At 50.1% G+C, this 25,276-nt stretch overlaps 1 protein-coding gene across 1 annotated transcript in view; it reads left to right on the top strand.

Moving 5' to 3' along the window:
- The window catches only part of MYO18B (myosin XVIIIB), a 241,854-nt gene that overhangs the window by 71,425 nt on the left and 145,153 nt on the right, over window positions 1–25,276 (top strand). Inside the window, exons 19-24 of the mRNA XM_042909670.1 lie at window positions 310–532; window positions 4,783–4,892; window positions 15,456–15,521; window positions 20,243–20,371; window positions 22,350–22,493; window positions 23,454–23,543. Of these exons, the coding sequence (XP_042765604.1) occupies window positions 310–532; window positions 4,783–4,892; window positions 15,456–15,521; window positions 20,243–20,371; window positions 22,350–22,493; window positions 23,454–23,543 (762 nt within the window). The remainder of the gene's footprint in view (window positions 1–309; window positions 533–4,782; window positions 4,893–15,455; window positions 15,522–20,242; window positions 20,372–22,349; window positions 22,494–23,453; window positions 23,544–25,276) is intronic.

Here is a 25,276-nt window from a genome sequence, read left to right as displayed (position 1 = left end):
ATTATACAGGAAAAGCCTGTAGGAGTAGGTCCTGGGTTCTAGCCCGCCTCTTCAGCTAGTGGTCTGTGTGACCCGGGGCCCTCTTGTGTTTGCCTTCTGTATGCCTCAGTTTCCCCATCGGTTATAGGGGCTGTGATAAAGCTCCCCTATTTCTCATGAGTGAATCAGGCCATAAATAGGAGGTCCTTGGTACAAGACTCAGGGACCCCCAAAGGTGCCCAGGCTAGGCTGAATGTATGTTGGGGGAGCGTCCCTGTCCATCTTACCCTGAGACAGCAGGCCTTTAACCCCCTATCCTCTTGTTCCTAGGATGCACTGACCAGCATGATCAGACGGTCTCAGATACACTTCATCCACTGCCTTGTGCCGGGCCCCACGGGGGAGAGCAGAGGCGGGCAGGGGTCTCTGACCCCACCGCAGCCTGGTGGAGATAAGCCCGGGACAGGCGGACCTCTGCCCTTGGACATCCCTGCGCTGAGGGTGCAGCTTGCGGGGTCCTGCGTCCTGGAGGCACTGCGTCTGCACAGAGCAGGTAAGAGACGGCCAGGGAGCAAGCACCTTATGTCTGACTCCTCGGACGTGCCCGCTAACTGGTGGCAGCCAAGGAACTCCCAGGAGCATCAGCGATGTGCCAGAACTTTCCATCCAGCATCCCGTTTATTCTGTGCAATAATAAGCCTGTGAAGGGGGAGCTATGATTTCAGATGGAAAAACGGAATCTCCGAGAGTTAGGGGACTTGCTCAGGGTCACACAGTTGGGTCAAGGCAGAGCCTCGATCGGACCTAGATCTTGAGGTCCTAGCCTGTCTTATTTCCTGAATGGCGTGTGCACCCCTGGAAGGCTGGGGCTGTGACCTGCTCATCTTCCTTTCTGGAGCAAACGTCCAGGGAGCTTCTGTCTAGGAATAGAAAATGAAATTCCCACAACGAGCAATACCTTGGTCTTCAAGATGCTCAGCGTGGTTTGGGAGGTCAGAGTGGGGACATGTGATGGGGGGCTGCATTGTCACATGGGGATGCAGGAGGTACCAGATGTATAGAGGAGGGAGCCCTGTGCTCTCATTGGAGAGACTGAGTAAACCTCTGGAAGAGGTAACATCTTACTTGGGTCTCGATGGAAAGCAAGCAGCTCATGTCTGGAGTGGAATGCTAGGCAGACAGATCAGCATATGCAAAGGTCCTGAGGCAGGGAAGAGCCTGGATTTTCAGGGACTGGGGTTCAAAATGAGTGGGGCGGTCGTGGCCGATGAAGCAGGTTGTCCACTTTTGGAGGTCTGGCTTTCCCTGGATCGAGCTGAAGAGATAAGGAGGTGGCAAGGAGAAGAAGAGGGTTCAATCAGAGGAATGAAGTCTTTAGGTCTATATTACAGAAGGCAACCATGCGCCCAAGGTCTCCACATAGCTCATCTTAGGAGTCGAGTTCTCTCTGAATCCTTCTGATTCTTTTCGCCCTCTCGGACCCCAGCGGCCGCTGCATGGATCCCCGTCCCTGACATTTGAAACGGCTCAGGCATGGCCATTGTCTCTGCAGAGGATGGGGTGATGGGCCAGTGGGGAGGCTGGCTTGGCGGGCCCCTGCTCGTTGAACATCTCTGTGGTCGCTGACACCTGGCTTGTGGCCACGGCCCCATCTCCTCCCGCTGTGTTAGTAACCCCACCCCGGGCACCAGACATTTGACAGAATGGCTGGAAGCAGCTGGAAGCAAAGACGAGACCCTCACTTCTCTGAGCGCCTCATTGATTTTTCCTCCTGCCCGCGCAACCACAGTCGAGGGGTGACAGATAATGTCACGGGGGAAGTGCAAAATGGTCACAGTGGTGGCCGATCGATTCTGGCTGGCTGGTTGGCAGGGGGTGCTGGGCCTTTGAAGACACCCTGGTCCGCCCGTTTGAACCCCTGCGTGCATGCTTAGCTCAGTTGTCCCTGTCCTCGACCTTGGGTCTCACTGTGGTGGGCTTCTGCCCTCTTCATTCTTGGTGTGGCCTGCCTGGGGCAGGACGAATTTTCCAACTAAGTAAAGATTTGAGGTCTCGTGATAAAACCGTTCAGTTTCTGCCTCCCAGGCTTGGTCATTTCCTCTTTTTTTTTTTTTTTTTTTTCTGCTCAAACTGGCTTCTGTGTCTCTTACACCCTAGAAGAAATATTTGCATGCACACATGGATGCATACACATGTCAAATATTTATGATTTCGAATTCATGCACATATAATTCATGCATGCATACGCGTGCACACATAATACACACAAATGTATGCAGGATATTGAGTACTTATGACGTGCTGGCATTGTGTCATTATACATACTAACTGACGTCATTCTTTTTTTTTTTCTTAATGTTTATTATTTGAGAAAGAGACTGAGAACAAGCAGGAAAGGGGCAGAGAGAGAGGGAGACACAGAATGGGAAGCAGGCTGCAGGCTCTGAGCTGTCAGCACAAAGCCCGATGCGGGGCTCGAACCCACAGACTGCGAGATCAGGACCTGAGCTGAAGTCGGCCGCCCAACTGACTGAGCCACCCAGGCGCCCCACTAATTGACATCAGTCTTACCAAGCCCTCAGCACAGCGCCTGGCATATAGTAAATGCTCATTAAACCTTACATATTGTACAGCTTGGTGGGCGTGGCTCAGGCCCCGGAGGCGGCTGGCCTGCCCTTGACTGTGGCCAACAGCAGGCAAGTTGCTAGATCATGTCCCTCTTTCCTCTGCCTTAATAGCTCAGGTGCCAGAGAGCAGCATCAATCCGTGTTAGTATCTGTTACTCTGTCAGTCATCTGTTTCAATCCTTAGAGTGACCCCTTGCCCAGAACTTGTTATCCTCACCTGACAAACGAAGAACTTGAATCTCAAAGAGATGGGGTCACTTGATAAGGGCAGAAATGGGATGTGAACCCAGATCATTCTGTCCCGAAAGGGCACGCGTGTAACCTCGTATCTCTGCGCAGTCAGCATCCTGGGAACCTGGCCTGACACATCCTCTTCCCCCAGGAAGGCACCCTGGATTCATCACATGTACCTACCATCATCACCCTTCTTCGTGGTTCGTGCATTTGTGGAGTCTCAAAGTGGAGTCAGATTTCACCAGACCTTCACTCATCTGGCCAGTGAAGGGGTCTTTTTGAGGCAACCAAGGGTCCACCGTGCCCCTTGTCTTCAGGACGAAGTCCAAACCTTGAGGCCTGCAATTTGACTTCAAGTCCCTCTGGGATCTGGTCCCTGCTCATCTTTGACCTCACTATTGGCTACTGCCCCCTGGATTAGTTATAGTCTCTGTCCGGGTCTGAATCCCAGATGGGAGAGTTACTATCCATGCTGCTTTGGGCTAGGTGACTTGAACTCTTTGAGCCTCATTCTCCACATCTATAAAATGGGTATAATGATAGAGGCCCCCTGAGTGCCTATAACACAAGGAAGTTGTTAATCTAGTGTCTTGTGCTCAGCAAATGCTGGTTTCTGCTATGACCGAGGAGCCAGCCTTGGGTCACCCCTCTCTGGCTCCCTCTGCCCAGACACCCCTTCCACACCCAATCCTGTGACAAACTCTTATGGCTCCTGCAGAGGCCGCCTGTAATGTCACCTTCTCTCGGGAGCTTTCCAGAGAACTTTCTAGCAAACTCTCGGGAGTTTCCACACAGAGGGGTACTCCTGTGTCCATCCTGCATGTTAGATTTAAAAAAAAAAAACCCTTCGAAAATACTCAATGCAGCATTTCCCACAAGTGGGGTGGGCGTAAGTATTGGACCAAAAAACATTTTTTCCCCCTGTGGTCAAACAGGTTCTAAGCGAAACCGATCCCATATCTTCCTGCGGTGGTTCACGGAGCCTTGGGCATTGATCCTGGCCCACAATGTGACCCAGAGGGCAGATCACAGTGCTGCTTTTCCATATGTTCAGTGGAAAATGTTTTATATATATTTTTTTTAAATTTTTTTAATGTTTATTTATTTTTGAAAGAAAGAGAGACAGAGTGTGAATGGGGGAGGGGCAGAGAGAGAGGGAGACACAGAATCAGAAGCAGGCTCCAGGCTCTGAGCTGTCAGCACAGAGCCTGATGCGGGGCTCGAACCCACAAACCGTGAGATGAAGTCAGATGCTTAACCAACTAAGCCACCCAGACGCCCCAATGTTTATATATTTTTGAGAGACAGACAGACAGAATGTGAACAGGGGAGGGGCAGAGAGAGAGGGAGACACAGAATCCGAAGCAGGCTCCAGGCTCTAAGCTGTCAGCACAGAGCCCGACGCGGGACTTGAACTCCTGACCTGTGAGATCGTGACCTGAGCTGAAGTCAGATGCTCAACCGACTAAGCCACCCAGGAGCCCTGGGAGGATTCAGTGGAACACTTTTTAAAAAAAGTTTATTTATTTACTTTGAGAGAGAGAGAGAGAGAGAGAGAGAGCATGAGTGGGGAAGGGGAAGAAGAGAGAGGGAGAGAGAATCTCAAGCAGCATCCGTGCTGTCAGAGCAGAGGCAGACATGGGTCGTGCGATCAAGTCCTGAGCATGAAAACAAGATTCAGACACTTAACCAACAGAACCAACCCCCCAGGCGCCCTTCAGTGGAGCACTTTATAGGGTTTGTGTTCTAGGGAACATATTTGAGAAATGCTGATTGAATTCGATCTCTTAACAAATGGGGAAACTGACGCCCCAGAAGGGAGTTTGCCCAGCAAATGAGCCGCAAGGCTGAGAGCAGGGCAGGGGCTGCCTGTGAATCCAGGCCCCGGGCTGCCCTTCTCACCTGGACTCCATGTTCTGCTTGCTCCCTACCCCACCCCCAGGCTATGCTGACCATGTGGGGCTCGCTCAATTCCGCCGGAGATTCCAGGTGCTGGACCCTGTCCTCATGAAGAAGCTCACGTCGGCCTCCGAGGGCATAGATGAGAGGAAGGTATGTGGGGCAGTGGGGGAGGCGGGGAGGGGGCATCTGGACCCGTGGGCATCTGAGGCCCGGGCCCTGGGGGCAAAGATGAGGGCCGAGTGAGCTTTTTTTTTTTTTAAGTTTATTTATTTATTTTGAGAGGGAGAGCACACACAGGGGAGGGGCAGAGAGAGAGAGAGAGGGAGAGAGAGAGAATCTCAAGCAGGCTCCACACTGTTAGCACAGAGCCTGAAGTGGGGCTCGAGCCCACGAACCGTGGGATCATGGCCTGAGCCAAAACCGAGTCGAGCACTTAACTGACTGAGCCACCCAGGCACCCCGAGGGTGGTGTGAGGTTTGTCTCAGACCTCTGCTCCCGACTGCCCCCCCTGCCCTGTCACTTAGGAATGGCCTCCTGAAGCCCTGCATGATGGACTGCAGGAAAAGAATGAGGGCATGTGCCACTAGGAGGGCCCCTAGAAAGATGCGAAGCCATCATTTTCAAAAGGAGTTCCAACTCAGCACTGGCACTGTTCCCAGAGTAGTCCATGAAAGGAGAGCTTCACGGTCCCCAATATTCAGGACGTGTTTTATACCAGAGCCCATACTTCTTAGGGAATCGCCGTGAACACCACCTCAGGGCCTTTGCACTGGCTGTTCTCGCTGCCTGGAGCACACTTCCCTCAGTGTTTTGTGTGGCTAGTGTCATCTTGCTTTTCAGATGCCGGCTCAGAGCTTAGCCTCGTGATATCATCCTGTTCTAATGTGTGTGTAGCACTTCCCTTGTCTGAAATGATTTACATGTCCTATGCGTTTTCTGGGTCTTAGCAAGGGCTCAGTCCATTGTTGGATGAATGCATGAATGAATGAATGAATGAATGAATGAAAACAAATGCCTAACCTTGTATTTCTGCTCCTGTGTGTCTCCTGTCTGCACTTCCACCATAAACTCCTATACCCCTGTGGCTGGGACCTGTCTTTACCCCAGTGTCAAACCATCAATAAATATTTCCACTGAGAATGGCCACTGGCCTATCAACGGTTACAGAGCCCTTTAGAATCTGTAAAGCCCCGCATCCTCCCAGTAGCCCTGCAAAGTGAGCGCTATTGTATCCTTTTTTGCAGATGAGAAAGTGATTTTCTCAGACAGATGAATGGATTCCCCTGAGGCCACACAGCCAAGTGTTGTTGTGGGTTTTGTCCTTGAACCTGAGTTTCTGGCTTCCAGGGAGGGCAGTCAAGAAAGCACGGCTCCAGAGTCAAACAAACCTGCAGGTGACTCCTAGCTGGGGCCGTGTGCATGTAAGCAAGCGACATCATCTTTCTGCCTCGGTTATGGCATCTGTGAGGTGGGCACGACAACAGTGGCCACCTGCAGAAGGTGTTTGAGGATCACACGCAATAGTGGAGTTCACGTGCTTGACGCAGAGCCAGCTTCAGAGTGAGGGCTCCGTGTATGTAAACTACTGTCATCAACGTTAGCATCAGTTTGCGTATCAGCATCCTCTCATAAGCCACCCAGACTCCATGTTCACAACCGCGTTGAGACTCCGCCTCCAGGCGAGTGTGCCCGTGCGTGTCCGAGATCATTAGCACGGGGATCTTCAATCAGGAAGTCATGAGGAAAGAAGGGTAAACAAAGTCACAGTTCTTAGGCCCCTTCTTGGCTCTTCTCTGCAGTGAGGACCAGGGCACAGGTCACCTGCTGCAGACAGGGCAGTACCTTCTACGTAGCCCTCCTCACCCACCACGGGGAGGGGAGGGGGCATCAGACCCAGCTCGTATGCTGCTGCAGGGGCATCCTCTCCCTTGGTGGCAGCCCAGTCTGGAAGTCATGAGACTGCCTGGCTCGATGCCACCGTCCAGTCTGGACCAGTCTTCATTCGGGGTTCCTTATCCTGGCTCACCCCAAACTTGATCTCTGTTCACAGCATCTGGAGGGGAGCCACGGAAAGGGTCTGGGGCTCGTCTGCCATCGAAAACAGCACAGAAGTGGGGTGTGGGGGAGTTTTCTGCGGGGGCAATAGGTACAGCATATGGGACGATTCTATTCTGGACGACTCAGCAGTTCTCTCCTGTAGCCAAACTGAAACCACCTCCATACACATGCTGGAGGGCCTCGGAAAATGGAAAATTACAAGTGGAATGGACTTGGCTGGGAGTTTTCGCTCCTTCTTATTCTCTTTTTATTTGCTCACAAATTTCATTTGCTACAGCATAGAATTTTGGTAGCAACAAAAGGAAACACCATCCTGCCTCTTATGAAAAAGCTGATAAATATTCATTTGCCAGGCAACGTGATACACCATGAATTATACATGAACACGTGCTTGGGTGGCCCAACTGTCAGCCTCTGTGTGCAAAGCAGTTAAGACCTCAGGATTTAAGAAGACGAGTTTCACAGCCAGAGAAGGTCAATATGGTCATGAGACACTAGATGGCAGCAGAGAGAATTGATTGTCAGGGTGTAAGCCGGGCCTTGATGAAGTCCCCTGTGTGCCTAATATGTGCCTCTCGTTGACCCAAGGGTGCCGTCTTTCCTAATGAGGTGCACTCATTAGGTGGGCACCCGCTGGATACTTTGTGCCTTTTATGTGCCAACTCTGATCACAGAGCAGGCACGATGTGAAAAAGTTACAGATCCTTCACTGGGAACGGACCTCAAAAGATAAAGCCTTCCCACTCTGGGAATTAGCCCCATTTTATAGCGGAGGCGACTGAGGCCGTCGCTGCCCAGCCAGGTTCTGGTGGAGCTGGGATTCGAACTCAGGCTCTCGGATTCTGCACGCAGGGCTTTTGTGCTATTCATTGTGGTGGAATATACCCAGCCTAACATTTATCAACTTAACCGTTCTTAAGCACAGAGTTCAGCGGCATGGAGTAGCATGATTGATCCCTCATTGAACGGGAGCGTTGCGAGGATAGGCAAGGTATCTGGTGAATTTCTGTACCGAATGTGCCTTCCATGATGTTAATTTAAAGTCATTATCCTTGATTCCATCCAGCTTTGACCAAGTGGCTGCTTTGCACCAGGCTCTGTGCTGGGTGCCAGAGATACAGGGATGGACAGAAGACAGTCTCGCTGGGTGAGGGAAAGGCTCATTCAGGCAATTTCCATACAGAGAGATGGCTTTGGGACACCCCAGGGAACACCTCACTAAAACATTTGGGGTGAGAGTGTAGCATTCATGGAAGACACCTCAGAGGAGGTGACGATTGAATTGAACCCTATGGGACAATTTGGAGGAATTAGGTGAGAGAAAGAGCGAAGGGCAACCCATGCTGGGTACAGCACATGCAGAGATCAGTGACGAGGTTGCATGGGTAGTTTAGTGTGGCTGGAGCACAAAAGATGCCAAGCGTCATGAACAGGGGCTGAGGATGTTGCCAGAGGCCAGGCCACGGGTCACTGTTGGCAGAACAAGAGAGTCTGGGCTTTAACAGGCGGTCGGTGACGGTCAACTGAGAAGTCATTGGCAGGGGTGTGGCATGGAAAGCCGACCTTCGTTACTTGAACTGGCTTAAGCAAGATCACGAAGGAAGTCCAGTCCGCTTTGTCCTTCCGTGGTCCTCCCCAGGGAGCAGTATCCTCACGCCCATCGCCAGCTGTTCAAGACGCTCCTGTCCCTTCTAGACACTCAGGCAGTGCTCCGGTCTCCAGAATAACCCCGTCCCCAGCTCTGATCAACTGGGTCCTGTTCTTCTGTCCCCGCTTATCCCGTCTGGCTAAGACTGTGCATGCACCTGCAATGAAGCCCACCCAGAGTGACTATAATGGTGGAATTTCAGGCAGGTCTGCTCACCTTGGCCATGTCTCAGATTCTGGTCTCTTCAATCTCTCTGCTGCTCAGGCAGGACTTGCCAAGTCTCTCCGATCGATGAGAGGAAACCCTAGGGCCTGCCCTCTTCACACAGTGCCTACAGCGCTGATTGATTTGAGCCAACAAAGTCTCTGTCCCTGGGGACTCGATCTGAAGAACACAATCAAGGGATGTCAATCTATCTTCTTGAAGGCCCCTCTTGTTCCATCTCAGACCCTTGTGGATACCCCCAGTCACCCGTGAATCTGTCCGAGCCCCTTCCCGCCGGGGAGGGGCCCCTAGGAGCCCACGGCTGGGAGGGGGAGCTGTCCACTCGCAGTGTGCTGACTCATGATTCAGGGGTTCCCGTGGCCTTAGCCTCCGCAATGTATTTACCATCCTTTTCTTCCTCCCTTCAGTGTTTTCCTCCAGTTCAGGTTTACTGCTTTAATAATTGTACACGTTTTACATTCAGTGTTGACCAACCCAATTGTGTGTGTGTGTGTGTGTGTGTGTGTGTGTGTGTGTGTGCGTGCATTCTATTTACAGCTCTGAGCATATGGAGTTAAACCTCACTGACATAGTCCCACCCTTAAGGGAGAGCTTCAGTGGCTGAAAGCATGTGGGTTAGAGTCAGACAGACTTATATTCCAATCCTCCTTTCTGCCATCTCTCTTTCCACTCATCCACACCCCTTGATATTCAATAGCTACGCGACCACAGGCAACCTGTAACAGGGCATAACAAAGCGCTTGGCACATGGCAGGTATGCGACAAATGGCAGCCATTGGGCCGTGGTGGCCTTTGGGTCATGGTGTGGGTTTCAGGGAGGAGGTGCCATGCTCACAGCAGCCACGTGGTCCTCTGGGTAAGCATTCAGTTCCACACACAGGGATGCTTTTCCCCACACCACTCACCTAGGAGCGAGTTGGAGAAGAATTCCCAGCCGCGGGTCTCCATTATTCCTGGAGTCTCTCACTGACTGTTTGAGATGTGAGACCACATCCTTGTTGAACATTGAAGAGGGAGCTCTTTGCAAAATTCTAGGACCCAGAGGGGCTCTGTCAGTGGGGGCATGAGCTGGGCTTCTCCCACATGCAGTCAAGGAGCCTAGAAGGGTGGAGGCGAGGGGTGCGTTATCACTGCAGTGCCCAAGAGGGCCTCATAACCTCAGACCCCCCACCACTTATTACTACGTACTGAAACATAGCAGGCGCCGGGCATGACAGTGAGCATTGTGTGTGCAATGTGATAGCTGCTTGACTATGTGTGTTAAGTCCACGCGTAAGCCCACAAAGGGTTTCTAGTGACTGATTTGCTTGTTCGTTTCCTTGAGGGTACGTCATACTTTCCAGTTTCTTTGTATGCCTGTGTGTGTGTGTGTGTGTGTGTGTGTGTGTGTGTGTGTGTGTGTATTGCTGAAAACTGGACACTATAGATAATATATCATAGAATCTCCAGATTCTAATCTTTCCCCCAATTATTTAGTAACTTATCTGGACCAGATGTATAGTCTGTCTCCCCCACAGTAAGAGATCACTGATGTCTCCACTTGGGTTTTTCATTCCTGTCTTTATTATAAATCCTGGATTCTCAAGGGTTTCCCCTTTGTTAGCATGGCTTAGCGGTCAGCACAGCACCTTGAATTTTCGAGCCTTTACCTAATTCAAATGGAGCTACATGCGGGTTGGGAAATGTCATCTGTGATCGGACACTTACACTTGTGCCACAGATTTTACTCTTTGTTTGGCCTCTCATAGATGTTCCGCCCATGTATATGGCCTTACCTTTATTTATTTATTAGTGTTTTAGTTTTTTTTTAATTTATGTTTGAGAGAAAGAGAAAGAGTACTAGCAGAGGAGGGGCAGAGAGAGAGGGAGACCCAGAGTCCGAAACAGACTCCAGGCTCTGAGCTGTCAGCACAGAGCCCCACACGGGGCTCGAACCCCCGAGCTGTGAAATCATGGCCTGAGCCAAAGTCAGACGCTTAACCGATTGAGCCACACAGGCGCCCGGGCCTTATGTTTGAATAGAGACGTCTAGATAGCTAAGGGCTCGGTCAGTGTCTCATGTCCTGCGTGGAGCCTCGAGCACGTGTGCTTCCCTCCAGATTGCCCAAGAGTATGTGGGGGCTTATCAAGGCCCACATGACTGTCCATTCCCTGTATCTCCTCGTCAAGTTTCTGGCTGGTCAATGCCCATTTCCGGCCCCAATCCTGATGATAATATCAGGCTAGCTGTGCCACTGACCTTCTCCATTTCCTTGCTGCCAAGATCACCACTGTTTCTAACAACGATCCTGGGTGTGGGACTTGCCCGTACGTCCCTCCATGTAAGTGGGCCCCTTCTGGGAGCAAAGTCACTGGTTTTCACAGCTTGCCTCCTCCTGGTGGGATTACCACACTGCCAGAGTTTGATGGGGACCGGAGCAGCCCAGGTCAAGATTGTCACAGTCTCCGACTGCTCTTACCGGAGATTCAATAGTTTCTCTTGCACAAATGCTTCTCTGCTGTATGCCCTTGCTCAATTTCCAGAGTATGGAACTTGTTGTTTTTGAAGATTGTATCCATTTTTATCACTATTTTTTTCTGGTGGGGCGGGGGGCAGAGAATTTATCAAGTTCCTTCCTCCACCATTCTGTAAATCTTACGCCTACATGCTACCTTTGTGACCTTAAATCTCCACTCCATCCTTGGAGGATAAGGATGGGCATGATTACCCCATATCCTAGAAGAGGGTATGGAGGAGCAGAGAGCAGGTGTGGCTTGCTCAAGGCCACACAGCCACTGAGTAGTGGAGCTGGACAGGATCCTAGCATCAGAGGGCCGAGAACAAACTCAAGAATCTGATTCCCTGGAGTTGTATCTCCCTCCACCATTTCCTAGCGCGTAATTTTTGGCGGGTCATTTCATTCAACTGGACCTCGCTCTCCTTGTCTGTAAAACGAGCATGAAGTCGTACCTGTCGCAGACGTTTGAAAATAAAATGAGGTGTGTGTAAAGCACTGAGAGCCATGCTCAGACTCAAAAGCACAAGAGAAAACCATTTAACTGTTTCCTCGGAACAGGATGGCCAACGCTGTGCGCAGCATTCCATATGGGGAGGGGCAGACCTCAAATATCTGAACAATTAGGGTGGGATAGCTGATTCCAGAAAGATGTGGGACCAGGAAGAGGTTTGTTACAGTAATCCGAATTCTTGCCCTGTCTTCCACCAACTGGCTGTTGGACAATGATTTACATTATGTAGAAACAAATGCAATTGCTGATAATTGACCTACATATGTGCCCATTTCATAAAGTTCCATCTGAGAGTAATACTCATTACGATAACAATAACAGCAATAACAGCAATTAAGTGCAACATCGCTTACAAAGACCTTTACACATATTCTCAATGAATTGTCCCAACACCGTAAGGTCTAGGCAGGGAACCTTATTGCCATATTGCAGGAAAATGAGGGTCAGAAGCATTGTTCAATGACTGCAGCCACTCGGGGGCTCTATCACTTGGGACGTAAGCTTTCTTACCTGTAAAATGAGATCAGTGGAACAGAATGTCTTTGTTAGGCCTGATCTTCTTGGCTTTGTCATCTACAGGGCTCTAAGAAAGAGAGGGTACGGGCAAGAATCCTTGGATATTGGATGGCTGGGTGTGTGTTTTGGCAGTGTTTGGGTGTGCCCGAGAAATAGAAGCTTGGTTTATGTTCCATAGTTTTGACCTCTACCAAGTTTTGACCAAGACGGAGCCAGTGGGACTAGCTCAAGGTCATTAGGAGTAGCTCATCATGTTTATTGAGCACTTACTATATGGTATGGAGCTCACTGCAGGAACAGCCACAGAATCTTCTGAAGCAGATGTGAGCATTTCTTTCCCATCGTTCTGAAGAGAAACCCAGAGCTCCAAGTAAAGTGCTTGTCCAAGGTCGCACAGTTCATGAGTGGTAAAACCAGGATCTCAGCCAAGGTGGATCTCCCTACAGGTCCTGAGTGTTCCCCCTCCCCAAACATCTACTCTGGATGCTATGTCCAAGGTCAACTTAGAAAAATTTCAGAATTTCACTGGCTGTAGCTTTCATTTAGTTTTCCTCCATCTGTCTTGTTTTCAGTCAATTTTTATTTTGTTTTGCTCTTGTGCAGAGAGGAAAGATGCTGTGTTTTGGATATATTGGTTTTTATGCATTTTGCTGCCTATAGCTCCCTTGGAACACTTTTTGGCTAACATGTCATAAGTGAAACCACTGAATTTTGGAAGGAGCATTATGGAATGTTCTTCCAGGAGGTCAGAGGAGGAAAATTGCTCCTAGATTATAGTCTTGGACCAGACTTTTAATATGCTTTTTTTTTTTAAGCATCTTAGGAAATTTTCTGTGATGCTGACGACGCACGGAATTGAAACTCATCTACTAAATTACACCAGGCCCATAATACCTTTTGTTTCCTGAGTGTGGCAATTACTTTCCTGACAGTTTGTTCTGAAAATAGACTGATTTTCAGCGAATGGAAGGTCCATGAGGGGTGGTGTGGAGGTGGACTGGGAGGGGAATTGGAGGCCCAAAGGAACCAGGTGTGACCCGCATTTTTCTGAGGGCACAAATCTCCCCCCAGCGTTGTTTCAGACCCCGCAGACCTTGATGACAAAGGAAAATCCCATTAAGTGGCTGTGCTGTGGCCGATGCCACATTCAGGAAATCTCCCGCGGTGAATTTGTTTCTCCTGTGTGGGTCTGCCCTTCCCCCTCTGTCCCATACCCCTTCCACCTCTGCGGGATCCCTTGTTTGTTTGCTCACTCAGCCATCGTATTCATTGAGCTCCTGCTGTATGCATAGACCGGTACCAGGTGCAGCAGAGGGAAATAAAGGATGAAGTGCAGGCTTCCCCCAGACTCAAGGTCAGGCACGCGAGGTTAACAGCCATGTCATTTATTCAGCTGATATCTGTGAACGTGAGGCAGAGTCTTGGGCAAGAACAGCGAGGAAGGGACAGAGTGCTGGGGAGGCTGCCGCAGCCAGCCTCAGTGACACAGCGCGTGAAGTTCCTAGTGGCCTGGGGTCCCTCTGGAGCCACCCTGGGCGTGTGAAGGGGTGATGTCATTGAGGTTGCCATGTGGGTCTACTGACCTTGATTCCAATCTGGCTCTGCCCGCATGTGACTTATAACCTTGGGGAAATGCCTCCGTGTTTTTTTTTTTTAATTTTTTAAGTTTACTTATTTATTTATTTTGAGAGAGATGGAGACAGCGTGAGTGGGGGAGGCGCAGGGAGAGAAGGAGAGAGAGAATGCCAGGCGCTCTCCGTGCCGTCAGCGCAGAGCCCGACGTGGGACTTGAACTCACAAAACTGAGAGATCACGCCCTGAGCTGAAACCAAGAGTCGGACGCTCACCCGGCTGAGCCATCCGGCGCCCCATCATTTTTAAAAATTTATTTATTTATTTTGAGAGAGAGAGAGAGACCATGCGCGTGAGCAAGTGGGGGTGGGCAGAGAGAGAGGGAGCGAGAATCCCGAGCAGACTCTGAGCTGTCAGCACAGAGCCTGACGCGGGGCTCGAACCCACAAACCGCGAGATCGTGACCTGAGCCGAAATAGGATGCTTAACCGACCGAGCCACCCAGGCGCCCCTGCCTTCGTGTTTTAAAAATTGTGGTAAAATTTACATAACATGAAATGTGTCATTTTAACTATTTTGAAATGTGCAGTTCGGGGGTATCAGGTACATTCACAGTGTTGTGCACCCAGCACCGCGGTCCACCTCCATGATACCTCATCTCGCAAGACTGGAACTCTGTCCCCAGTAAACACTAACTCCCCACTCTCCCTCCCCAGCCCGTGGCACCAGCATTCTACTTTCTGTCTCCATGAGCTTGATTAGCTAGGCACCTCGTGTAAATGGGATCATCTGTCTTTGTTTGACTGGCTTATTTCAGTTAGCATCCTGCCCTCGGGGTTCATCCATGTTGCAGCAGGTGACAGAATCTCCTTCCCATTTAAAGCTGATTAATACCCCATTGGGTGTATATCCCATGTTGTGTGAATCCATTCGCTTGTGGACGGACACTGGGTTACTTTCACCTTTTGGCTGTTGTGCATAACTCTGCCATGAACGCGGGTGTATCTGTTCAAGTCCCTGTTTTCACTCTTCTTGGGTATATACTCAGAAGGGGAATTGTTGGATCCCACTATAATTCTAGGTTTAATTAAAAAAAAATTTTAATGTGTATTATTTATTTTTGAGAGAGAGAGAGAGAGAGAGAGCACGAGAAGGGGAGGGATAGAGAGATAGAGAGAGAGGGACACACAGAATCTGAAGCAGGCTCCAGGCTCCGAGCTGTCAGCATAGAACCCAACGCGGGGATCAAACTCACGAGCCATGAGATCATGACCTGAGCTGAAGTCAGACGCTTAACCAGCTGAGCCCCCCCAGGTGCCCCTCGAGGTTTAGTTTTTAGAGGAACGGCCATACCGTCTTCCATAGCAGACACATCCTTCATTTATTCTTGTGTCTTTGGCTTTTTTCCTCTGTACGCGGGCACAGTAGTATGAGGACCCACCTTGGGTTGCTAGGGAGATGCCAGGAGATGGTATCCATGGGGTCCCAGCATGGGAGTGGATGGCATACAGTAGGCACTCAATACATGCTCATCTTTTGTCCTCGCCCGGGTAAGGTGGGGCTCAGTTGCTCAGACTCAAAGACACGTGGAGCCATCCTCTTTCCCAAGGCACCAGCCTTCCAGCCAACCTGACTCCCGCTTTGGGAGCCTGCCTCATTCTGTCCATCTAACTTTTCTCCCCAGGCTGTGGACGAGCTCCTACAGACCCTGGATCTGGAGAAGAAGGCGGTGGTTGTTGGGCACAGCCAGGTGAGTACAGCTTCCTTTTTATGTCACTCTGCTCATCCCATCAGGGACCCAGGTGAACCCTGATTCTGGTCCTACTGCATCATCCGCTACCTGTGTGGGCCTCCTTTTCACCCAACTGAAGACAGGGCTAGCGACTTTCTGCCCTGCCCATCTTACAAGGCCAGGAAGATAAAGTGGTATTATGTGGGAGGCAACAACATTGGGGAATATCATTTGTTAGAGGTTACACTCCCAGGGACCTCAGCAGTCTGGAAGAGTTCACATCCTGGACCTCAGCAGGGATTTCCGAGCCTTAGAAAGAGCTGCCGTAAAAGCCAAGAAGAAGCACTCACCTTCGCCTGGAGCCTGGTTAACTTTTACTTGGCAACCGACAGTACCCCGGCAAATAGTCCCGGCTGATTAGCAGCAGTAAGTGAAAAGTTAGGGCTCCGCGAGAAGGCACATGACATTAACGTTGAGGGAAATAACTTTCTTCAAACTGGTGTTGAGCCCAAGGCTTTTCCAATAACGCTTCAACATTTAGAGAAGAGGTTCACAGAGTCCTGATGTGCCTGTACAGCCTCCAAGTTTTCAAGCGGGAAAATATTGTATTTACGGCTTCCCAAGGGGAGCCGTGTTTGTGGAAGATCCCTTACCAGCTCCTGGAGCTAGTGTCCCATGGGCTCTGCTTTGGGAAGTAAACTCAAGGACCATGCGGCAGGCAGGGAGAATGGCAAAGTATAGAAACAGAAACTGGGGAGAAAACTGACCAAAGGGAAAATTGCCCTCCCACCCTCATCCCCTGATTGACTAACATCAACCAATAAACCTTTGTCGATCTCCTGCCACCTCCAGGCGCGAGGTGCTGGGGAAGGGCCCCGGTTCTCCAGAAACCCACCATGGTGGCATCATTGGCCATTAGTCACTCTGGGGCCCCTGAGTAGCGTGTCCCGTTACACCTGCCTTGGCGAGCTCACGGGTTTTCATATAGTCATTGCCCCATAGACACGCAAGCCTCTTAGTCTACCGGCATCTCAACCTGATTCATTCCACCGGGAGTTGGCAGCGACTGGGACTTCGCAGACCTTTCCAGTAGAAGGAAGGAACCTGTCAGTTCCTGGGCTTCTGCTTCACACACTGTTCCTCTTTTCCCTCAAAAGCTCCTGGGAGATAATTAGTAAATCCCTTCTTTCCAGGCGGGGAAGGTGCACCTCTGGGAAGTAAGCCCCCTTTCAAGGCCTTACGCTTATCTAGAAGACCAGTTACAGCTCCAGTGAAAGCCCGTATGGCCCTGGATCCCACACTCTTCATACGCTGTGCGTTCTGCTGCTGATTGGTGGAAGTCGAACAAACACTCTTTACACACACGTCAGTATGGTCCAGATTCAGAGGCCTTGTCCTTCAGCTCCAAGAACTTCATCCACGTAGACCAGCCGTTCTCAAAATACAGTCTCTACACCCGCAGGATCCCCTGAGAGCTTGCTAGAAGCATAAACATTCAGCTACCCCCAGCGTAGACCTAGTGAATCTGAAACTCTGGGGATAGGACCCAGAAGTCTGGGTTGCAGCAAACCCTCCCCGGGACTCCGGCACATGTTCAAGTTTGACAACCACTGGTCTAGATAATGACTCCATTATTTCATGAATACAAAAATCAGTCTCTATAAGCCCGGCCGCTATAGTAGAGCAAGGAAGAAAACAGAGGCAAGAGGAGTCTTTGTACATACTTTCACAGAGTGAGGGCAAGAGATTTAGAAGCCGAAACATCCCAATTACAAACAAAACCAACACTGTTGGTCTCAAGTAATGCTTGGTGTTCGTTAAAACAGCAGTTGAGAGCAAATTAAAGTCAGCGTATCCTTTGGAAGCTAGGCTATCCTGCAATCTTTCAGGGCAGAGGAGGCACGGCAGGACTGGGCACTTCTTTTTTCTTTTCAAATATGTATTTATTTTGAGAGAGAAGAGAGAGCACTGGTGGGGAATGGGCTGACAGAGAATCCCAAGCACAGAGCCTGATGCTGGGCTTAAACTCACGAACCATGAGATCATGACCTGAGCTGAAACCGAGAGTCGGACACTTGACTGCCTGGGCCACCCACCTGCCCCTCTGCTCCCCCGCTTTCTAATTATGAATCTCTAGGGACTGATTTAGCCTCTCTGAGCCTCTGTTCCCTCATCTGTAAAATGGAGCCACTGCTCCCCACCCCCCAGGTTGGCTGTGGGAAAGCAGTCAGTTGTCATCTACGTGTTGAATGCGTTTGTCACTGGGACAAGACGCTTATCAAATAGGATAAGATTTGAATGTTTCAAGAAGGAAACCCCTCTAATCTGGAAAATTACTAGGACAAGAGCTGATTCCTCAGCAGTCCCAGATATGGGAGCTTCTGCCATATCAGAATTTTGAACCTTGGTCTTCAGTGTTCTTAGAGGAAAAACAGTTTGCATCGCGGTGGCCCCCGTAGATTTCCTTAAATGTGAGGATGTTGAGATGTTACACTCTGCTTGCGTCTGATAAGCCGCTGGACCCACGAAAGGCGAATAATTTAGATTTTTCTTTGTGATTCTCAGCCCCTGGTGCCTTATCGAGGCCTGTGCTGAGGGCCATGACATTTATGAAAAAGGTGGAATCCCACATGCAGTTGGCCTTCTGGTTGGCAATATGCTCTTTAAAGGGAAAAAAAAATCAAGATAAGATTCTGCAGAGCCGATGACTTATTCCCATTGTGTGTATGGTCGCTTCCAATTATCTTTTTAATGAAAGCTTCATACTTAATCAATAGTGGTTTTGGAAGCACCCGCCGCCTTTTGTAATATACGAACTAGGGCTGTCATCATTTTGATCATTGATTTTTTTTTATAGCAGCTTTTGGGACTCACTAGCTTGTGAAATTAATACAGTCATTATTGAGACAATCTGATAGGTAATGAGTCAGTCGTGTCTTTATTTCAGTGAGGCTAATTGTCTCGGTGGCTCTGGCTGATAGGAAGTGTCCTGTAAAGCCAGGGAAGGTTGCAAAACAGAGTTGGCACCAATTGGGCGTGCAGATTCTCATCCTCGCCTTGAGGAAGGGCTCTCTGTGGGACGGGCGGGGTGGCTGCCATTACAGCAAATAGGTTTAAGGGAATGGACAATCGATTGAGACCCTTTGTGCACCTGGAATCAAATTGCAATTCAACCCCAAACTTCAGGCGTTTGTACGATAGCCAATGAAGAAACGAAGCCTTGTGTTGACGTTGAGAATGGGTGCTGGAGGTGAACTTGGCTTTGTTGATCGCCGGCTGGGTGAACTTGAGTCAATTACATAATCTCCCTGGGCCAATAGATTCCTCATAAGGTTGTTTTTATTATAATGGGACAGAGGAGAAAGAGCTTTGAAAAATCTAGATGCCATGCAAATGTTAATTGTATTCAGTGATAACTATAGTCTGGTCTGGAGTCAGACGGAGGGAAACATTTCTGCTGTTTCCGCTTGCTAGGGGAGGGTCATGGGGAAATGCCATTGTCAGCCTTAGTCTTTCCTTCCATAAAATGGGGGGATCGCAATAACTACCCTACAGGATGATGTACATTCAGTACTTTACCTGCACGTATCAGGTAAAGTGGTTGGTTCCGATCTGCAACACTGATTGATAACGTCCCCAATTACTTGATAATATCACTAAGATGCAGCCATCCAGTGCCCCTAGAAAATTGCACATCTTTGGGGTGAGAAGCCACGTTTGGCAGAGAAACACGGCAGGCTGGTCATAGACATTAGCGTGACGTGGGCATCTGAAAAGTGCCCCCTGCCCCTGTCACCGACTCAAGTCCCAAGCTGCTAGGGCATCTTTCCTTTGACTCCGGGGAGGTAAGACTGACAGTAACCACCCTACCAGGTGGGCAGAGCAGGCCTGGCCCCAAAGCGTTAGGTTCTCAGAAAATCCTTCTGTGTGCCCTGCAGTATATTGAAGGCGGCCCTGCGGGGTGTCAAGGAGGCATTGATCACTTTGCTGTGGAAGGCCTCCATCCATTATGGATGAGCAGAGGCCTGGAAATCGTGGACCGCAAGCTCTTTTCCGTTAGGATGCCTGACCACCTTCTGTGGGTGGCACCAGCCTGACCCCCTCCTCCCCTGGCCGAGGAGGGCCACCCTCACTCCCTCCACATTCTCCGGCCCTCCTTATAAGGCAGGACTGAATATTTCCAGGGCACTGCTTCTCTCAGGGGGCCAGCGGCACTTATCAGAAAGAACGTACAATCGCAGGCCTGCCACTAACTCCACGGATTCAGCATTTCTAACAAGCTCCCCGGTGGTGACAATGCCACTCCTGGGGACCGTGCTCTGAGCACCCAAGGGCCAGAAGAAGGAAAAGAGGACTCGAGAGGAGATGAGATGTTTTGACAATTTATGTTTTTGTTTTATTTTTGAGAGAGACAGAGCATGAGCGGGGGAGGGGCAGAGAGAGAGGGAGACACAGAATCCGAAGCAGGCTCCAGGCTCCGAGCTGTCAGCGCAGAGCCTGACACGGGGCTCGAACTCACAGAGTGCGAGATCATGACCTGAGCCAAAAGGATGCCCGACCGACTGAGCCACCCGGGGACCCCTGTTTTGACAACTTAGACCCTCAGTCGCAGGCAGCTGCTAACAAATATCTCGGCGGGGGAGGGGCGCAAGAAAACTGGGTTGAGTGGCAACCCCCTCTCTCTTCAGACCATCTGATTCAGCCGCACAGGAGTCACCGGTCACCTTTTGTCCCTTCAGGTTTTCCTCAAGGCAGGCGTGGTCTCCAAGCTTGAGAAGCAGCGGGAGAAGCTGGTGTCTCACAGCATCATTTTATTCCAGGCGGCTTGTAAGGGCTTTCTGTCCCGGCAGGAATTCAAGAAGCTGAAGGTATGGCACCCAGCGAGCCTCGTCACTCCTGCAGAGGTGTGATATCCCAGAAAAGCAGCATCCGAGCTGATCTGGGCGCGGTAACCTCGCGCTTCGCACACTCACGCTTGGGCATGAAACCCTGTGGGATATTTCCACATGCGGTTCCAGATCCAGTGGGTCCGGGGTGAGCATGGGGCGGGGGAGGGGTGGTGGTCTTCAGGTCTCCCACGATGGTGCCAGTGCTGTCGGTCCATAGGCTCACCCCGAATGGGAGGACTTTAAAGTGACGCTTTGCAAGATGTGATGATTGTTTCTAGGACGTTGACATCAAATGACCAACGATGTCAGACTTGATCTAGGTATCATGGGGGAATCCAAGCCCTCCCGGGTCCGTTATGGTTTCAACCTGTTTCATCTCTGGAAAACTTGGCTGCCATGGGCCAGCAGACAGGACATGATAGGACCTGGCCATTGAGGCTTTTGGGACTGAAGGGGCAGCTCAGAGTCCGCAGTCCTGAACCACCCTGGAGACTGCATTTCTTCCCTGTAGCTTGTGCAGTAGAGAAATGTGTGCATGGTTCCCCTGAGCATCACATTATAGAGCACAGCTCTGGAGACAAACAGTGGAGACCCACCCCTTAGGAGCTGGGTCAAGGTGAAATGAGGTCATGCGTGCCGAGTCTAGTCCGTGCCCCAGACTGGCACATTGTTCAACAAATGCCAGCTCCCGTTACCTCCAGATCCTCATTATTAAGTCCTACCACTAGCATGGGTTCTCATTACATGTGCCCCCAGTAGATGCGAATTCGTAAATTCAAGTACACGCACTTGGCAAAAGCAGAAAAAGGCGAGAACGTTAATAATTAAAATATTGTGGGCAACCCCACTGGCCCACTGCCTTCCAGTAGCTTATGCCTCAGAATGATTTAGAAGACAGGTTCATTAACGCCCTGGATTCTGTCTGCATCCAGACTTGTGGGGTTTCAAATCCCAACCCCACCACTGGGAAGCTGTGTGATATTGAGCAGGTGACCGGGGTTGGGGGGAGGGGCGTCTCTGTGGCTCAGTTTCCCCATCTGTACCGGTGGTTCTCAAAGTATGGTCCCCAGACCAACAGCATCCACGCCAACTGGGCTCTTGTTAGCCGTGCAAATTCTCCGGCCCCACCCCAACTTCCTGAATCAGACCCTCTGGGGGGTGGGGCCCAGCACTGGTGCTTTATTAAGCGCTCACTCAGGCTTGAGCAGCATGGGGTTCGTATTTAAATAACACTTAAAGTGATACCTGTCCCCTAAATATCAACCCGCAACACAATCATGGCCTTTGGATCTTGCGGGCAATTTCAGGGATTTTCAAGGATCGTTTATTTATTTATTTTTTGTCTTTCACGGTGATTTTGCGTCTGATGCCCTTACGAGAGGTGACCCTATTCCCTCCTCCTCCGCTTCTCCTTCTTCTTCGGTCATGCAAGATTACGTTGTGGTATAATGTCTGAGGCCCAGAGCCCGATTCCATGAAAAGCTCTCAAAAAATATTTTTAATTAAAAAAAAAAAGTGTGCATTTGCTTTTTTTTTGAGTACAGTTGACACAATGTGACAGTTTCAGGGGCACAGCCTAGTGATTGGACAAGTCTTCACGTGACGCTGTGCTCACATGGGCAGCTACTGGCCGTCACCAGACAATGCCATTACAATACCATTGCAAAGAAGCTTCTTTCTTATCTTTTATATTAAATATAATTTATTGTTGAATTGGTTTCCATACAACACCCAGTGCTCGTCCCAACAGGTGCCCTCCTCTCTGCCCATCACCCACTTTCCCCTCCCCCCCATCCCCCAGCAAAGAAGCTTTTTAAATGTGTGAGTTACCCAACCTCTTCCGTTAAGATATGGAACTCGCTTTTTCCAACCGCTTTCCCACCCCCTTTGCTCTCTTTCCTTCGCCTTTACCGGGTTGGGAAGGACCCCTCAAGTTTCTGGTTTCCTTTCCCCGCAGATTCGCCGCCTGGCTGCGCGGTGCATCCAGAAGAACGTGGCTGTGTTCCTGGCGGTCAAGGACTGGTCCTGGTGGCGGCTCCTCGGTTCCCTCCGGCCCCTGCTGAGTGCCACCATTGGGGATGAGCAGCTCCACGCCAAGGAGGTCGGTCCATGTGGCAGGCAAGACGCGGGGTGGCCCCGTCCTCACACCCCCATAGTAACGCTTGCTTCCGGACTCAGTGCCTCCACTCCGCGGATTCGTGATGCAGAAACGCTCTGCTCGGCAGCCTTGCTGCCGCCTTCCAGATACCTCTCTGCTGTCATTAACACAGACACAGACCACCCTCCATCCCACGTCCAGCTCTACACCGGGCCTGTGGGTGCCGGTCAGATACCCCATCACTACCCAGGGGCACACGAGCACTGACCATGATGCTGGTCGTCCCAGGGAGACGTGGTGGTGGCATCTTGAGCCTTTTAAATTCTTACCTCTCCGAGAGGTGCTGACTGTCCCTTCCACCCCGGTGGCGCCCGCCTTCTGCAGGGAAACCGTTTTGATTGGTTTCTGGTTTATCCTGGCTGTTGTCTATTCTTGCAAAATTAGCCACTTCGCACACATGCACACAATGGCTTTGCACAGAGGTCTTCCTGAATCTCTTCCCGTGACAGCCTCCTACTCCTTTTTTTGTGCGCATCCCATAGTTCATCCCAGGGGTCTGCTGTGGGGGAGGGGGGGCATTTAGGCTGCGCCTAACGACAGTACCAAAAGCGTAACGCAGAGCCACTGGCAGAGTGGTGGCCTTGGGGAGGAGGAAGGGCCAAGCTCCCCATCCTGCTCAGGCATACGCAGTCTTGGGTCGAGTAATGGACTCATTCTGAGGATCTGCGTTCCACCCCTTGACTGGGATGCTCATGCAAGCCCGGTGGCCCCAGACTTGCACGAGCAGAGACGCTGATATTCCGAAATGGGGAAAGAAAAAGTCCCTTGTGGGAACTTAGCATCTGGGCATCGTCACAGAGAGGCTGGCAGAATCCCTCGCTCTGTTCCCCCGGGACTCTTAACACATGCGGAAGCCCTGCCTCTGATCCAGGATGGCTTCTGTCAAGGTGTTTGCTTTTATAGGAGGAACTCACAATGCTGAGACAGAAGCTAGAAAAATCAGAGAAGTCACGGAATGAACTGCGGCAGAATGCGGACCTCCTAGAGAGCAAGGTACCCTGTCCCTTCTGTGTGGGGTCCCCTCTGTGGGGTGACGTGTGTTGATGGGGCGGATTATGATGTGCCTGACACTGTGCTAAGTGCTTTACAAAATAACCTCAGATAAAGGGTTTACAAATAACCCCTCAAAATAAGCCTGTGGGGACATACTGTCCTTGTCCCCATTTTACAGAGGAGGAGACTGAGGCTCTGGGATATTAAGTATCTCCCCAAGACCACACAACTAGCATGCAGAGTACTGAGATTCAAACCCATATCATCTGACTCCAAAGGGAAGAATTTCCGGCATAAGTCACAAAGGCACAAATTGCGAGGAAAAAAAATGATACATTTGACTATATTAAAGTAATCAACTTCTGTTTATCAAAGCATAAAGGGAAGACACACTACATACTGGGCAGGGAAATTTACAACATGTGTAACCGGCAAAGGGTATTTGGACATATAAAGAGCTTTCTTAAATCAATTGGAAAAAGAGAAACACTCCAGTAGGAAAAAAAAAAAAATGGGCAAAAAGAGGAATTGGCAACTCCCAAGAGGAGAACTCTTGTTTCAAGAGTTCAGATGTTCTGGGCACCTGGGTGGCTCAGTCTGTTGAGCATCTGACTTCAGCTCAGGTCATGATCTCGTGACTTGTGGGTTTGAGCCCCACATCAGGCTCTGTGCTGACAGCTCAGAGCCTGGAGCCTGCTTCGGATTCTGTGTCTCCCTCTCTCTCTGCCCACACTCTCCCTCTCTCTATCAAAAATACATAAACATTAAAAAAAAAAAAAGAGTTCGAATGTTCAGGAATTCAAATGGCCAATAGACTCCTGAGCAGATCATCAGGAAATGCAAATTAACAGAGCATTCCCATCAGGAAATGCAAATTAACACCACCCTAGGTATGATTTTGCACCTTGGACTGGCAAAATCGAAGTCTGACGTAGCCACGTATTGGCAAGGACGTGTAGCAGCAGGAAACCATATGCTGCCGTGGGAGTGTAATTTGGTACTTGATCTCTTCACCCTTGAACAACTTAGGCTTGTCTCTGAAGGCTGACCCCAGCAATTCTACTGTGTAGAATATATTCTCACATATGTAAGAAAAGCCAAGAAGTATACAACAGCATTGTCGTGTTGAAGAAATCTGAACCCCCAAATGGGAGTCTATCAATGAGAGAATGAATGAACCCATGTTGTTGTATTAAAGATTGAGCTGCCAAATAAACACGAATAAAGAGGCAGGCAAACAATGGCCCAGGAGGCAGACCCAGTTTTCCACCTTTTTCTTTGTAAATAAAGTTTTATTGGCATACGGCCACACCCACCCATTCGTGTGCAGTCTCCGGCAGCTTTCATGCTACGATGGCAGAGCTGAGTAGCTGTGACAGAGGCTCTGTGATGTACAAAGCCCAAAAGTATCGAACTCTTTATGGAAAAAGTTTCCTGACCCCTCAACTAGAGATAGGTGAGTCTACGTGGATTGCCCTCAAAAACATAACACTGGAGAAAGATTATTTAAGTCACGAAAGAATACCTGAAACACGATATCGAACATAGTAATTTTTTAAAAGTGCAGGCTGATACTGTATATTGCGTGGGGCATATACCGTATGATTGTGGTGTAAAGATATTTCCATGGGAATAATAACATCAGCTTTGGAGTAGTGGTCGCCTCTCGTGGGTGGAGAGGAACATGTGATTGGAGATTACATCGGTGGGGATGGGGGTGTGATCACCGTGCT

This window comes from Panthera leo, chromosome D3 (assembly GCF_018350215.1).
Source record: "Panthera leo isolate Ple1 chromosome D3, P.leo_Ple1_pat1.1, whole genome shotgun sequence".
Taxonomy (NCBI): domain Eukaryota; kingdom Metazoa; phylum Chordata; class Mammalia; order Carnivora; family Felidae; genus Panthera; species Panthera leo.
This window is presented reverse-complemented; position numbering and strand designations above follow the sequence as displayed.